The sequence below is a fragment of the Peromyscus californicus genome, unplaced genomic scaffold (genome assembly GCF_007827085.1).
Source record: "Peromyscus californicus insignis strain IS unplaced genomic scaffold, ASM782708v3 Scaffold_5__1_contigs__length_169319896, whole genome shotgun sequence".
Classification (NCBI taxonomy): domain Eukaryota; kingdom Metazoa; phylum Chordata; class Mammalia; order Rodentia; family Cricetidae; genus Peromyscus; species Peromyscus californicus.
This window is the reverse complement of record NW_026294573.1, coordinates 100,081,283-100,097,563: the sequence shown is the minus strand read 5'-3', so window position 1 is coordinate 100,097,563 and position 16,281 is coordinate 100,081,283. Positions and strand designations below refer to the sequence as shown.

The 16,281-nt window shown below is 44.1% G+C and overlaps 1 protein-coding gene across 2 annotated transcripts in view; it reads left to right on the top strand.

Moving 5' to 3' along the window:
• The first annotated feature begins 5,750 nt into the window (after positions 1–5,750).
• The window catches only part of Tgfbr1 (transforming growth factor beta receptor 1), a 63,877-nt gene continuing 53,346 nt past the window's right edge, over positions 5,751–16,281 (top strand). The window contains exon 1 of one of the 2 annotated variants that reach the window (XM_052716756.1): positions 5,751–5,957. In XM_052716756.1, the coding sequence (XP_052572716.1) occupies positions 5,861–5,957 (97 nt within the window). In that variant the 5' untranslated portion in view covers positions 5,751–5,860. The remainder of the gene's footprint in view (positions 5,958–16,281) is intronic. The other variant, XM_052716757.1, reaches the window with a different exon arrangement.

Sequence of the window (16,281 nt, the reverse complement as noted above, 5' to 3'; positions counted from 1 at the left end):
GTCGTGAGATGGAGGAGTTGGAGTGAGAGAAAGAGGGGTAGAAATGGTGTATGCAATATTCATGATAAAATTCCCAAAACATAAAAAATTAAGTTAAAAGTAAGGGGAATGATGATAATATAAATAAATCATTTAACAAAACAAATAAGAATAGCCTTACAAAGTAGCATACATATGATATCACACACACACACACACACATATATCATGATATATGTGTCTACATATATAATAGAGTTGCTGAATTTGATAAGCAAATAACTTAACGTGGACAAGACACAAGAGATTGGCAAGATAAAAATCAGTTTGAGCTTTGACCAGAAATACCTCAGTTTAGAAGCTAAATAGAGTAAAACCCAGCCTGCAATGTCCACTCAACTTGATAAGGCTAAGTCTCTGTGTTCTCAAATATGTGGGCCTGGGGTCAATGCCCGTAAAACCTCCTTCAAGCTTCAAATGTGTTAAAGGACATCCTTCAGATGGGAGTCTCAAGTCCAGCTTGTTTATACTTATGCTTCTGACCAATTGATTCAATTAGATTGCTTGAATGGCTCACAGATCTCAAGAAAACCCCTAGACTTACTAGCAGATTATGAAGGGTATTCCAAAAGCTGTGAATGAAGAGTTGCATAGGACTAGCTGTGAGGGAGAGGCACAGAACATCCATGCCTTGGAAGGAGCATTAACTTTGAGAAGCCTCCATGTGTTCAGCTACCCAGAAGTGTTCCATCCTCATGAAGACTTCATCGCATAAGCATGACTGAAACATTGGATAACCACGTAAAACATGACTGGACAAGAAGATATGTTCTAGAGTGCCTAGCCTGGGTAGAGAAGCGTAGCAAGGCTGCCAGTCTGATTCTGCAGCATCCCTGGAGAGTCTAGAATAGGACCCTTTCCCAAGTTCAGGTATTATGTCAAACAGGATGGGTAAGTTTCTTTATGTACACTGCCTCCATGATTGAAAGGTGTGTGTGTGTGTGTGTGTGTGTGTGTGTGTGTGTGTGTGTGTGTGTGTGTGTTGGAGACGGGGGTAGTTTCTATGTCCAGCTTCAGGGAAGAAAAATTCTAGTTGCTGTAGCTTGCTTTGAGGATGAAAAGGAAGCTAGGAACCATGTATCATATACATGTATATCATATACATATACGTATGTGTGTGTGTGTGTGTGTGTGAGAGAGAGAGAGAGAGAGAGAGAGAGAGAGAGAGAGATAATTTCTATGCTTTGATTTTTGTCTCTGCTCAGTTCCTGCCCAAACCAGTGCAGTAGGGCAGAAGTGAGCCTAATAATGTGCTAACTCTAAGCCTAACAGTCAGGCAGTCTTACACACTTTCTCTCTTTATCTTGGATCTCTGCACTGCCATGGTAGCAAGCCCAGGCTGGCCTGCTGGAGGATGAAAACTACCTAGAGGAGCTGACTGGCCCTGACAGCATGCTCATGTCAGAGCTTAGCTGAGACTGCTTACATTGGCCTAGACCAGAGAAGCCACTGTGCCTACCCACAGTTCTTACGGACAATAACATGTGCCTAGGATTTCCAGCCACTAAATTGTGAGGTACATTTTATCCAGTTAGGAGCACCAATAGTTAGCAGCCTCTCACAAGGGCATACATCAATAACATTCCAAAGGTGAGAAAACAAGATAGAAAATTCTATATCAGAATAGTCACATGAGCAGAAGTAAAGTGTTTTAAGGTTTAAAACACAGGCTTATCTTTCCACACGTAGTAGGAAATAAGTAAGTGCTTTAGAGCCGGTGTAGTTGATCACTGGATTTTTGGGGACCCATTTTCCTTCCTACTAAACCTAGTTTAAGCCATCACCATTATACTTACAAAAGGCTACTGTGTCTCCAGGAGTTGCAACTATATTCCAGGAAGAAAGGGAGTGAGACTGTGGTGTGTTTGCCTCTTGTTTAAATGGTGTTTTAGTCAGGGTTCTCTAGAGGAACCGAACTGATAGACTACAGATGTGTGGGTTTATTAGAATATCCTGCAGGATGTGTGTAGTCCTACACTGGCTCTGTCACACTGGAGAGGCTGAGAATTCAGGAGTTTCTCAGTCCCCAGGCTGGATGTCTCAGCAGTGCCAGTCTGGTGTTGAAAGCCTGGAGGATTCCTGGAGAACTGCTGGTCTTCAGTCTGCATCGGCTGCCCAGAGAAGCTGTTTCTAAGGTTAGTGAAGAAATGCTACAGCAATGGGATCCAGGAACTTGCTGGTGGAAGCAGGCAAAACAAACAAACAGAAAAAAAAAGACCACCACTGGACAATGCCATTTAGGGTGAGTCTTCCCACCAAATAACCTGATTGAGAAAGTTCCTCACAGGAGTGGCTAGAGGCTTGTGTTTTAGTAGATTCCAAATCCAGTCGAGTTGACAACCAAGGTTAGACACCACAAATAAAGGGAAACAAACTCAACTGGGAAGGAAATGGTTTCCTGTTCATGTTGCTGGACTGAACTCTGCTGCCTGCTCATAGGTGTGGAGCTGAACAAGTTGAGATCTCCCCACCCCGCCCCCACCCCCATGAATTGCTTTCCCTAAAGAAGTTAGGATTCTATTATTACCAAGCAAATCTAGGAATGGACACGGATGAAGCAACTAGCACCCTTTGCTCTTTATTTCGGAGAAAGTATCTTACTTAAGAGAATCATCCAAAAGGAAAAACAGCCGACGTACTCAGTGTAAAGACAGAGGTTTGACTGTGTAGAGGGCGAGGTGCTGGAGTAACTTCCAGGCCGAGCTCCACAGATGATCTGCCAAGTGATGATCCTCTTTCTCTTCCCCTTTAAGTCAAGAAATTAGAGTGAACATCCTATTGGCCTTTTGAGAACCTGTGGAGACTAAGATGGGGATGGACATTTGTAATTGATTCCCTATGTGCTACCATTCATTGAGGCCTCACAACCAAACTGTGTGTAGGTTGTTATCTCACTTTAGGGAGGCTAGGTGGGAGGTGTGTGCCTGTGTGGCTGTGTGGGGAGTGGGGAGGTGGAATGAGTGTTGGATTTAGGGAGTGAGTAGAAATCAGGCAGGTCACAGATCCATATCCAGAAGATGTCTAGGGTGACTATGGTCTGTAGGCTCTGTAGGCCGGAGGCTTCTTCCCACTGTCCAACCTTTCTCAAAACAAAAGTGGATTCATTCATTTCACTGTACTGAAGTAAGTCAATGTCTTCTGAAGTGGCCAGGTGTCCTATGCAGCAGACCCTCTTGAGAAGTTGATTGGCAAGGCAGATTCTTCGACTGCCTCCAGAGGAACTTAAACAGGCTTTCCAGGGCCCAGACCCAGCATCTGCATCAGAAAAACTGCAAATAGAGAGTCCCAATTTTAAGCTGACAGTTTAGTGTTCCATTCTAACACAGCTTATTTTCAGATCTGTAGCTCATGGAAATTTCCCCCAATATTAGGAAGACACAATTTAAAAATAGTCTGTTTCTCCTTCCTGTTCCTCAGTTTCCTAGTGAACACACTTAGTTCCATGGAAAATGTTCAGGACCAGGAAGTGTGTCACAGAAGAAATCCCCGAGTTGATCAGTACAGGTTTCATAAGGCAAAGCGTAGAGTTAGACTCAGGGTTAACATCATGCAGAGGGGATAGGCAAAGGAACTGGTATTAACTAAATATTTACTATGTCCCAGACACTGTTCCAGACACATTATGTCATTAAGGAACCCTGGCCTTGTGATTCAGTCCCTTTCATTTATAAGCGGATAGGTGCTTTTATTGTTTGCTACCCACTAATAAAGATAACCAGAGAAAAGTCCCATGAGATTAATTATTCGTGCATTAAATAAAAATCTCCCGAGATCTTATGCAAGACACACACTAGACCAGGAAAAGTAAAGTAGGGGGAGGGGCATCTTGGCACTTGTCTGTAACCCCAGTGGGGGATGGGGTGGTAGGGGGTGGGAGGGAGGACTGAGGCAGGAGGATTCTAAGCTCCAGTCTAGCCTGGTTTGCATAATGAGATCCTGCCTTTAAAAACCAAGGACTGGGGGCTGGGGTGATAGGTGAGTGCTTCAGGGCATTGCGGCCCTCCCAGAGGAAGGTGTTCTGTCCTCAGCACCCTTGTCAGGCAGCTCCCAACCACCTGTGACTCCAGTCCCCAGGGATGAGAGGCCCTCTTCTGGACTCCAAGAGCACCTCGTTCACGTGGTGCACGTACTCACAGGCACACACATGAATCTTAAAAAACCAAAATAATCAAACCACGAAGGGCTGGGGATGCAGCTTACATGTACTTGTTTAGGAAGTACAAGGTCCCTGGGGCGGGGGTGAGGTGGGGGCAGGCACCGGAGAGTCCGTGTGTGACAAGGCCCTCTAAGTCTTCCGGAGCCAATTGCCTTTGAAGCTGGCCGGTCTCTGCGGCCTCAGTGCACTTGAGCCTGAGGAGCTGGGGGCTGATGGTTCTGGAGTCCCAGAGAGCAGGCCCTGGAGAGCCAGCCTGTTCAGGCTCCGGCAGTCTGAGGACTCGCTGAAGCGTATCCCAGCGGCAGCCAAGGAGGAGTCTCCGACCCCCATCTCTAACCCCCACGGTCTGGTTTCCCTTCACGGCAGGATCAAACTCTTGGAGAGCGGCTCTAAAGCAATTTACCAACCGATACTAGAGGCCGGCTGATTCCCACTACTGAGCTTTATTTAATTACGAGTTCAAATCACACAGAAAATAAAATTGTCTCCTTAAAAGGTTCTGCGGAAAAATGCTGTCGGTGCCATGCGGCCGCCTCCGTGGCTGTGTTTGTGTCTGAAGAAAGGACTAGTCTGACAGGAAGAATTACAAATCTGGAGCTCATTTTGGCGTCCCAGAGGGAAGGTGGGTGGAGCGTCTCACAGTAAATTAGGAATTCAGAATGAAAACGGAGCTGAGTTTATTTGGGTTTTTAGTGACACCTCGAAATTATTACACAGGCGTGTCGGAGACAACTCAAAGTACCTAAGACTGCTCCCGCTTCGCCCCGGGGCGGGATGCTCGGTGTAGGGCAATCCCCCCTCCTTCGAAACCCTTGGGACTCTCTGCTTCCACGCGGGGTCAGGAAGGGAGGGAGGGAAGGAGGGCAGCAGGGATCCCCGGTCTGGGTCTGTTACGGCGGCTGAGGGGCAGAGGCCAATCGGGGGTGTGTCTGAGCTCGGACTCGGGTATCCGAATCTGGGATCCGACTTTGGGACTGGAATTTGAGGCGACAAGATGATCTGGGGTGGATGTGGAGAGCAGGAAGAAAGCGGGTTATCTTGCGGGGAGGCTGGAAGTTGAGGCTTGGGTCTAGGCAGGGGAAGTTGGACCGCGGACGGTACTCAGGGTCTGAGTGGCGAAGAGTTGGGCTTTGCTGATGCAGAGCTGTGCAGGGGAAGTCAGGGTGGGGTTGGGGTAGAAGAAAAGAGCGTGCAACGGTCACAGTCTTTCCCTAAGCAACTCGCACAGGCACACCCTGCGCTTAGCCGGGACTGCGGGCTCCGTCTGGCGCGCTGGCTGGACCCTGCCCCCACCCGCCGGGAGAGCGCCAGTCGCCCCGCGGTGGCAGGAGTAGGGGCGCCCAGCGGTGCGGGGGCGTGGTCAGAGGCCCAGCAGTGCGGGGGCGTGGTTAGAGGCAGAAGCCCGCGGCCGCTCATTGGCCAGCCAGAGGCCCCGCGGGCGGGGCTCCCGGCTGGGTCCCTCTAGGGCGCTCTCGGGCGGCGGGGGAGGCGGGGTCGGCGGGAGCCGGGCAGCCAATGGGCGTGCGTCCCTCGAGCAGTTACAAAGGGCCGGAGCGAGGCCGCGGCGGCGGCGGCGGCGGGGAGGTGGGGCGAGGCGCGGCGAGGCTTGCTGAGGAGAAGCTGTGGCCGGGGCCGGGCCGGGCCATAAACGGTGGCGGCGGGACCATGGAGGCGGCGGCGGCTGCTGCTCCGCGTCGCCGGCTGCTTCTCTTCGTGTTGGTGGCAGCGGCGGCGGCGGCGACGCTGCTACCGGGGACGGAGGGTGAGCGGCGGGCGGGCGGCTGCGGGGCGCGCGGGCGGGCCCGGCCTCTGGCTCGCTTCTGCTCTTTCTCAAACATGGCGCGGGGCCGGGGGCGCAGGTGGCGGCGCCCGGCCGGCCGGGCTTTTCTGACCCGGCGGGCGCCATGCGAGCCGGGGCGGGGAGGAGAGGCGGGGCGGGGGCGGTGTCGGACGCGGGTGGCCGAGCGCCGGGAGGCCGGCCCTCCTGGGCTCCCGGGGGCAGCGGCGGGCTAGCCTGCGGAGGTTGGGGGCTGCCCTGCCCTCCGGGGCGCGAGGCGGGCCGAGGACCGTGGCCTCCGAGTCCCTTCCCAAGTGCGCCCGGGCCTGGGGATGCTGGGGCGTGGGCGGGCACTGGAGTGGAGGCGCTCGGGGGCTCGGAGCGTGGAGGACTCCCCGGGGGAATCGTAAAGGGTGCTGAAGGCCGAGACCCCGGGTGGGCGGCGCTGCCGTGAGTGTCAGCACCCGCCAAGGGCGACTCGTCTTTAACTGGGGGCTTTGTGTGAGAAGCAGGCGCGAAGATGCGCGGAATGTTCCTCCTTCGTGCGCCTGGGAAGAGTTAAGAGTCCGGTAACCAGAGGATTGTCTTGCTAGTAGAAACTTGAACGTTTGTTCACTCCTCGGGATTGGGGACGTTTTAATGGGCTTGATCCTGTAGAATTGACCGAATGCTTCATTTTTCTCGAAGGGATCGTTGCTTTGGTATATCGTTTCCTTAAGTGAAGGTAGTTTTAGAATCAGACCTCTGTATAGCTGGATTTTGAGGGGGGAATGTTGTGTGGTTTTCAAAAATATTAAAGCCAGCCGTGATACTGGTTGTCACCCCGTGGAGGGAAGAGTAAAAAACTTTATCAGTTGCCGAGTTAAAATAGGAGAAAGCAAAATACCTAGGCTTAGCATTAGCAACTAAAATGCAGTGAAAATACATTTCTGTTGCTGAAAGTGGATAACAAAATTTTTAAAAAGCAAAACAAGCCAAAAAAGTCTCTTTATAGACTGTGGATGCCAGCTATTATTAAACTTAGTAGTTACTACTTATTAGGAGTCGATTATAATGCATATACAAAAGGTACACCGTAGTACAGTGTCTGACACCCATAACTGAGCCTTCAGGGCTAGTAAGGTGCAGGCGATTAAGTTCTTACTAAGTGCAGAAGTTAGAATTTGTGCTTAGGCCTTTCTGAGTTCAAAATCGGTGCACCTGTTACACCAAAGTAGCATAGCCCACTTAAAGAACAGTTGATATTTAATACTTACAACTTAGGTATCTTCCTTAATTTATTTGAACGTTCCTTTCACATAGTTCTGCGTTAGAAGTTACAGTGGGTTTTTTGTTTTTTTGTTTTTGTTTTTCGAGACAGGGTTTCTCTGTGTAGCTTTGCGCCTTTCCTGGAACTCACTTGGTAGCCCAGGCTGGCCTCGAACTCACAGAGATCCGCCTGGCTCTGCCTCCCGAGTGCTGGGATTAAAGGCGTGCGCCACCACCGCCCGGCTTACAGTGGGTTTTTAACATTGGCTTAGGAAGGAAGATAATGTGGGCAAAGTGGGAGAATTGTTATAATTATGCAGCAAATATAAGTGGCCATTACTGTACACCATTATTTGGCTAAAGTAATTCATTCTTTTCTACCTAGGACAAAGCAGGACACATTCATGTGCTTAACAGTATTGATTTGGATGCTGAGAAAGTTGGTCCATGCCCTGGAGGACTTTATCTCCTACTTAGGCAATTGTGTAATACAAAACTGGCCTAGATACTTTTATTACTCAAAGCCTAGACTAGCACTTCATAAACTTTTCCCATTTGCCACCTTCTTTTCCCAAGAAATTGTATGTGACCTTAAGTATATAGATGTAGAAACCTAGTATATAAATCAAACATACTGATAATAGATCATAAATAAAATTATTCTAAAACAATTCATTGATACATACAGTTTTACCATTTATTAAAGATTAAAGCAAATTTTTGTAGTAATGAGGTGGGTGAGTTTATTTTTACATAAAGAATTAAATCATCCAATGCCAGTTCACATAATTGCATAGGTTTAGGGCCATTTCAGAAATTGTTGGAAATTCTGTCTTAATCACAAGATGAGATTTAACAATGTTTTTTAAAATGAAACTTAAACAGTTTTTAAAATCAACATTCTAACACAATACGTACGATCAAGGATACACCACTTTGATAGACATGAGGAATGAAAGTCTTTTCTGTAGTTAACCATTATGTTTCTGAAAGAGTAGAAAATTTGTATGTATAGTAAAAACGTTAAAACTCATAAAATAATAGTCTGGACTCTGTTTGTTGGCACTGCATAACAGGACATGTGTGTTCAGAACCAAGGCTGAAGTGAAGTTGCATTATTCACCACAAGCATGCACTGCCCGAAACACCTCAGATTCATTACTCATTTGATTTTGACTTAGTTTTTGGGTGCTGTGTATTCAGAAGCCCTTTACTGTTGCCAGAGTTTTTGTGACCCTCCCCCAGCACCTTTATATGGAGTTATGACTCAGTTTAAGAAGCTATGGCCAGCCTAGCATAGTGGCACATGCCTTTAATCTCAGCATTTGAGAGCGAGAGACAGATTTCTGTGAGTCTAAGGATAGCCTGGTCTACAGAGTGAGTTCTAGGACAGCCAGAGCTACATAATATAGAGACCTACTCTGGAGCTCCCCCATCCCCCCTAAAAAGAAGAAGCTATGGCCTAGATAAGTTAGGTTGATGTTTCATTGTATCCTTTTATACATTCAGAAGAAGCAGGCTTCCATGTTTATATATATGTGTGTGTGTGTGTGTGTATATATATATATATAATTATATATATATATATATAATTTAGCTTCTCTTAAAACTGGAAGTGGCTCTTTACTGTCTGAGTATTATTTATATTTCACTGCCAGCTTGTTTTCTCCAATATAGATTTTTTTAGAGAAATTGGTTCCTTGTCCCTGGTACACAGTATTCCTGTTTATATCTGCATCACATGTTAGAATGCCGTTCGTTGCCTGCCATTTCATGACTTTCTTGGAAAACATTCCTAACAGCTTAGTCCTGCCAGTTACCCCCTTAATCTACTGTTTTTTTGTAGTGTTTCTGTCATGGAGGATTTTTTATGAACCAATGCCAAACTATCCTGGGCTGTCCATTGAGGTTTGAAGATTTCCTCTGTGTACTTAGTACCCAGAGCAGCACTTGAGGCTTATGATTAGAGCCATTCAACTAGAGAGAGAACATCTCAGAACTGCAGACTCTTTGAGTTCCCACCAGTTCCTGACTATTGAGCCTTTTCACTGCATACATCATTTTGTCCCTTTTATGGGAATTTGGGGACAGAAATTCTCAGACTGACATTCTGTGTAGGCTTCATTTAGTTCTCTTTGAACTCCATCTCTTGGAACTATATAGCATTAAAGTTTGTGTTATCCATTGCTACTATCCTGCATTGTTAACTAACTGTATGAGTATGTATTGAGTATCCAGGGTATGAATTATGCCTTTTCGTTAAGTCCTTAGAACCTAGCACTTTGTCTTATATTCTGTTCTACATAAATGTGTGTTGATTAAATAAATTCTGTAAGACTGCCCAGTCAAACAGAATTATTCTGTATTAATTTAGAATTATATATAGTATATATAATTGGAGAACATTGCATGGTTTGATAAAACAGCTATTTACTTTGTGATACTTTGTATAATTCATGAAATTGTAGAAATCAGATGAGAAAATTATGTTATTTAAATTTGAAGTTTCTGTTTTTTTAGCAATGAGTAGGACTTGTGTATAACCACTGCCCACTAGGCTGCAAGTGTTTTGATTGGTTAAATACCTTTTCTGATTGGCTAGTGCCCTTGTAGTGAACATTGTTAAATGTTTTAATATCACTTTTTGTGGAGAGACATATTAGTATTTGACAGGGAAGTAGTAGTATAGGCTGAAGTGACTAGAGAGGGCTTCCTGGATACTTTTTTTTTTTTTTTTTTTTTTTGGTTTTTCGAGACAGGGTTTCTCTGTGTAGCTTTGCGCCTCTCCTGGAACTCACTTGGTAGCCCAGGCTGACCTCAAACTCACAGAGATATGCCTGGCTCTGCCTCCAGAGTGCTGGGATTAAATGCATGTGCCACCACCGCCAGGCATCCTGGATACTTTCTAACTAAAAATGGTTTTGAAGAGTCTCTAGAATTCAGTTAGGCACTGAGGAGGATTTGATGATTTTTTAAGTTCTTTATGTTCCCAATTGCTGCAGGACAAGAATCAAGTCAAATGACTCTTTAGAGTTAGGTTCCTTAATCTATACTGTGTGTTTGGATGTATTATCTTTCCCTCAGTTCTAAAAATTCTATAATACATGACTAGAAATGAGACAGAATGGTAATGTAAGTGGGTGTAGTAAAGGAGAATAACAATGGGGTACTCAACCAGCACTGGGGATTCCAGTGATGAAGATCATAGGTATGTCATCATTTCAGTTTACCATGGAGGATCCCGAGAGTAATTGCATTTCTCAGGGCTCCACAGTGCCAAACTGAGAAAGAAAGGAACTTTGATTTCCTAATGCCAAATCTTGTGTCCTGCCATGTGCTTTAAAAGTAAAGGACTTGAAGATGAGGAAGGAATTGAATTAGTGGTGATTTCCCTAAGTGAAGCTGGTCTGAATTAACAGAATTTAAGAAAAGTGAGTTTTTCAGGAGGGAGAGAGGATGCTTAAGGTAAAAATTCTCCCAGGGAAAAGTCACTGGTTTTTTTTTTTTTTTAATTGCTTATTAGGTGACTTGGTATAGTGTATAGTACTTACTGGTTGAGAGAATTGGGCTGACAGTAGTTTTGGATCTGTCTTGGTGTTAAGTAAGGTGTAGTTGGATTAGGTGTAACTATGTGGGGAAGGGGGGCTGCAAACTGCAGCAAACTGTGAGCCCTTTGCTGTGCTTTCTTGTCATGGCTTACGTAACAGTGTTTTTTAAACAGATGGACTGGTTTAATATCATGTGGTTGGGACGCATTCTTACTTCCTGCTTCTGGAATTAAGGGCAGATGCTGGCATGTTTCTCAGGGATGTTTTTGCTTTTCTTCATAAAACTTGCTCTAGGCAATTTTGGAGTATTCTCAAATTTATAGTCAGTTTGACCCAGCCTAACTACAGTATTTAGGGCAACATTGAAGGCTCCACCCACCCACCCACCCACCCTTTTTTTGAGAAAGGGTCTCATGTAGTCAAACTAGCTTAAAATTGCTAGGCACCTAAGACTGACCTTGAACTTCTGATCATACTGCTTCCACTTCCCTGAGTGGATAACAAGCCTGTACATTGAAGATTTTTTTATTTATTTACTATTTTTTTGTTTGTTTGTTTTTGGCAGTATTGATGATTGAACCCAGAGTTGTTTTTGTTTGTTTATTTTAACATGCTAAGCAAGTGCTTGACCAGTGGAGCTACATCTCTAGCACTGAATGCCTTTCTGAACTGAGTTTTCTTAAGAACACATCCAAGCACTTTTCACAAAAATTAAAATGTGTTTTGCTGAAGTAGATCCATTTTTTAACTGTGTCCAGACACTGTAGGTCAGTCTAGTGACTACTTCATTGTGAACTCGTAATTGGTTGACTTACCAGGTTTTTGTTTTTGTTTTTCCTTATATCCATTTTTTTTTTTTGGTTTTTCGAGACAGGGTTTCTCTGTGTAGCTTTGTGCCTTTCCTGGAACTCACTTGGTAGCCCAGGCTGGCTTCGAACTCACAGAGATCCGCCTGGCTCTGCCTCCCGAGTGCTGGTACATCCATTTTTTTTAAACACCAGTGGAGTAAAGCTGATTATATGGGCCCAATTTTACTGATCTGGTATGGTCTTTTATAAAGCTTCCCCCCTATTTGGCAACCTGAAAGCAAGACATGCAAAAATAATTCCTAGCTCAAATAACAATCCCTAGCTATACAGATATATACATTCATTAGGAGACTATAATATGAGCATTTACTTATCTTGTCTCATTTAACCTAGTGACCAACCCTAGATGCTAGTTAGTAGCACACAGAAGGAACAGCTTCTTGTTTACACACTGATTAATTAAAAAAAGACTGTGGTACTGCAAATCAAACCTGAGACCTTGGGCATTCTGGGCAAACCTTCTGTCCTAAGCTAAATCCCTGGGGCCACAAAATGACGCCATTTGTTCCAGGTCTAGGCAACCAGTGCTCAGAAGATACCTGTGGATTTTGATGACATAGCTCCTTTTCAGCACCCTTTAACATTAACCAAAGATACTGAGGTTTTGTGTTTAGCCTTTCAATAATGGAGGCTTTTATAGCAGTAAGACTCCTTCAGTTAGAACAGCTATAGACTAACAATAGTCCAACTACTAAGCTGCACACGATGGTGTGTTACCATTAACTCCTTATATCTAGGTAGATAGAGCTGACAGGAGTTTGCTTAGATTGGGACTTAGTTTGTATCTATGAAGATGTGTAGGTGAGAAGCTTCTGGTTTTCATTTGGCAGACAAGGAAACCAAAGTCATATTGTTAGAGTTACTTCAGGAAGTCCTTTCCATGAGAAAATGAATCAGACCTTTTATTTTTCTACTTTAAAAATATATTTATTGTTTATTTATCTATTTATTTGTATTTATGTATTTATTTGTATCTATTTATTTGTATCAGTGTGTGTGTATTTGTGTGCCTGTGTATACAAGTGCCTGTGTCCTTTATCATTCTCTGCCTATTCCTTTGAGGCAGAATCTCTCCCTGAACCTGGGGCTCATATTTTCTCAACTAGGCAGGAAGCCAGTAATCCTCCCATTTCTCTGTCCCTCAGAGCTGGGGTTGCGAGCATTTGTAGGGAGCCCAGCTTGCTACATTTGTGCTAGGATCTGAACTCTGGTCATCATGATTTTGTAATGAGCTATTGTAACTACTGAGTCATCTCTTCCGCACCCCCCTCCTTTTTTAAAAATAGTTTTGAAACTTGGTTTTGCTATAGAGTCCATGCTGGCCACTGTGTAGTCCCAGGCTTTCCTGGGGCTTGAGGCCGTCTTCCTGCCTTAGCTACTTGTGTGCTAGGATTATGGGCATGTACCACCATGCCTTGCTGTTTGAACTTGTCTTAATTGCAGTTTGGTTCTGCAACTGCAATTGACTCAGTGTGTAATTTTTCCTTAAAGTTATATTTTTAGGTAATTTGAGTATCACTCATGAGCCCAGTCATAGTTGATCACTTTATTTGTATTGATTTGTATAGCCCATATTAAACTCCTGCTTTTAAAAGTAAGTATAGAAGTGAAAACAACTGAAATTTTGGATTAGAGAAAAGCAAAACAGAAAACAAAACAGAGCTATTAGCCATCATCAAAAATGGATGCTTTTTGCATCTCTACACATTAAAAATAAACTCCTTTCTTTTCCAATTTTATTTTAGAGAGAGAGCAAGAGAGCAGGTGCATGCTTCTGCATTCACATGCAGATGTCAGGTGTCTTCCTATATTGCTTTCAACCTTTTTGAGACAGGGTCTCTGACAGAACCTAGAGTTTGATGTTTCTGCTAGACTGGCTGGCTAGGGAAAATTCAGGGAGGGCTCCTCCTGTCTTTGCCTCCCCCAACCCTCTACCAAGTGCTGAGATTACAGATGTGTACAGCTGTGCTCAACTTTCTTCACCTTGTCTGCTTGCATAACAAACACTATACCAATTGAGCCATTACCCCCCCCCCAATACTCTTAATCATTGTGTTTAGAAGTTTATCAATGGTAATAAAAGTGCTTTACACTGGCAGAGTTCCAGTTTGAAAACATTTTTTTTTCTTAGCAAATATTTAGTAATCGTCAATAAGATGGGGAATATAGAAAACCTAGATGACAGGCTTTGATTTAAAAATGACAGTGCTGAGGAACAGTGACACAGACTCAGATGTAGCAGCCACAAAGACTACTTTGCAGAGGCGGTGGAGCTGTAACTCTGCCTTGCAGGGTGGTAGGATGTAGAGGATAGATAGAAAGAGAAGCATTCCTGATTCCCCAATCAGAATGGCACTTGTGGAAAAGGATCATGATAAAACTTTAAGAATTTTAAGTGAAGGAATAAAAGTTTGGCATATTGGGGATAGATGTGTAGGAGAATTGTGAAAATTGGGCTAGTAGTTTTACTGTGGAAAAAGAATGTTTAACTGTACAGAGGAAGTGGGACAGGGCAGCTGCCTGGAGAGACTTTGGAATTGGTTTGATGATATTGGAAATGGAGTGGAAGAGGGGCTCTGGGACATTTCAGTCAAATCAGAATTATTCTGTTCCCTGGTACCCGAATGGCCTCCTCCCTCACCTCTTTGAAGTTGCTCAGATGTCCCATTTTCTCAATGAAGCTTGTTCTGACCCATTTTACAAATTGTTATACTCTTCTGCTTTTTCTTTTCTGTAACACTTCCTTGCCACGTTTTGTTTACTTATGTGAATACCATATATATTCTCTATGCTTCTTTCTCTTTCCTACTAGAGAGCAAACTTCAAGAAAGCAGGTATCTTTTTGTTGGCTGGTGTATCTCAAATGTATAGAAAGTGCATGGTAAGAAAGTAAGTGGCAGTAGGTCTTAGCAGTAAAAGCAGAGTGTAGAAATCAAGGACTCCAGGTGCCTGGGCACCTGGGAAGTGTCTTTTGTAAGGAATCTGGAAGGAGAAGGATTAAAGGGAAATGAGTTCTGACTTGAGGAGGTAGAGGTAAGATAGGTAAATGCAGTTGTTCAGTAAGGAGTGAAGAGAGCAGACTCCAGGCAAGGACATGCTTTTTATGCTTTTTATCTTCCTTTTTATCCTGCACTCTTTTCTTTGGCTTCTGGTAGTCTGAAAAGCCATCTTAAGAGGAATATTCAGTCCTGAAGTCCCAGCTTGGATCTGGATCCTGCTCAGTCAGTTCATCGGCATGTTCCTCGTTCCTATGTTGCAGGACCTGCCTAACACAGAACATATGTGTTTAGAATTTGATCTTCTGGTTATACTGAACTAAATAAAAACATCCAGTCTATTTAGGAATTTGCCTGGTTCCTGACTGAGCTAGAAGACAGGAAGTCTCCTGTTTAGAGTTTAGGTTTACACCATTGGTCTCAGGTCATGGTTGCTGATATTACAGGAATTTTCTTGGAGTTCTCTAAACCCTGTCCTGTTAAATGTCCCCCCCCCCCCCCCCGCCCCAATTCTGCTTCATGAATTAAACACTGGTGCTGTGTATCTCTAGACTGTTTCATTTTCTATTTGAATTGCTCTAACTGGTTTGTTTTTCTTCCAGTTTTGAAGGCAGGTTCCCAGAAAGTTAGTTAGCAGTATCTTTATTTCTAAGAACAGATAAAGAAAACCTGGCATTCTTGTCTGTAATTATCTTCTAATGGGTGTGTTTCATTGGGGAACACTTTGCAAAGGTTAAATGTTCACTTACATGGCCATTGTGAAGACAGTACACAGCAGTGTCTGTAACATACCTTGCATGAGCCCAACATAGTAGATATTCAACAAATGGCAATTATTACGTATTTAAATAAGTGAAGGGCTGCCTTTGGACTTGATTATGTCTAAGCTGTTTCTCATGGAGAATTCTGTGTATTTTGGTGTAACCCCAACTTTCTTGCTTACTGTTTTTAGCCAGTATACAAGTTAAGCCCCACTAGGATTCATGGTTTCAAGATGAGCATTATCTTCATGAGGTTGGAGAGATGGCTCAGCAGCTAAGAGTACTTGCTACATTTCCAGAGGACCAGAATTTGGTTCCTAACACCCACATCAAGTGGCTCACAACCACTTGTAACTCCAGTTTCTGAGGATCTCACTCACTACCTCTTCTGGCTTCTGCAGGTACCTGTACCTACACACACACACACACACACACACACACACACACACACACACACACACACTTAAAAGGTAAAATCTGTTTTGAGCACTATCTTCTTGTAACTTTCTTACTGTACTGAGATATTTTACTTGATTGTCTTGTACTCTGGCTATTCTTAAAAGAGGGATTTAGCTTGAACTAAAATGAGACCAGAAGTAATGACTGGGAAACCTAAGGACTAGTTAGTGGCTGAAAGGAGGAAACAAGACATAAAACACTGTAGCTGAGGAAGGCTTTGCATTTTAGCACAACACTTAGTTAGCTCTTAATTTTCTAGCAGCAAGGGCAAATGAGGAAGCTGAATATCTCACTGCCTATTACTAAGAATTCATGAGCAGCCCCCTTCACTCCCCACCCCCCAAGCAAGCAGCAAGATTACAGTGCTCAAAGAATCTCCAAGGTACAAAGTTATTGCTAGACCTGGCATTCCTGATTTCTTGTTCTAA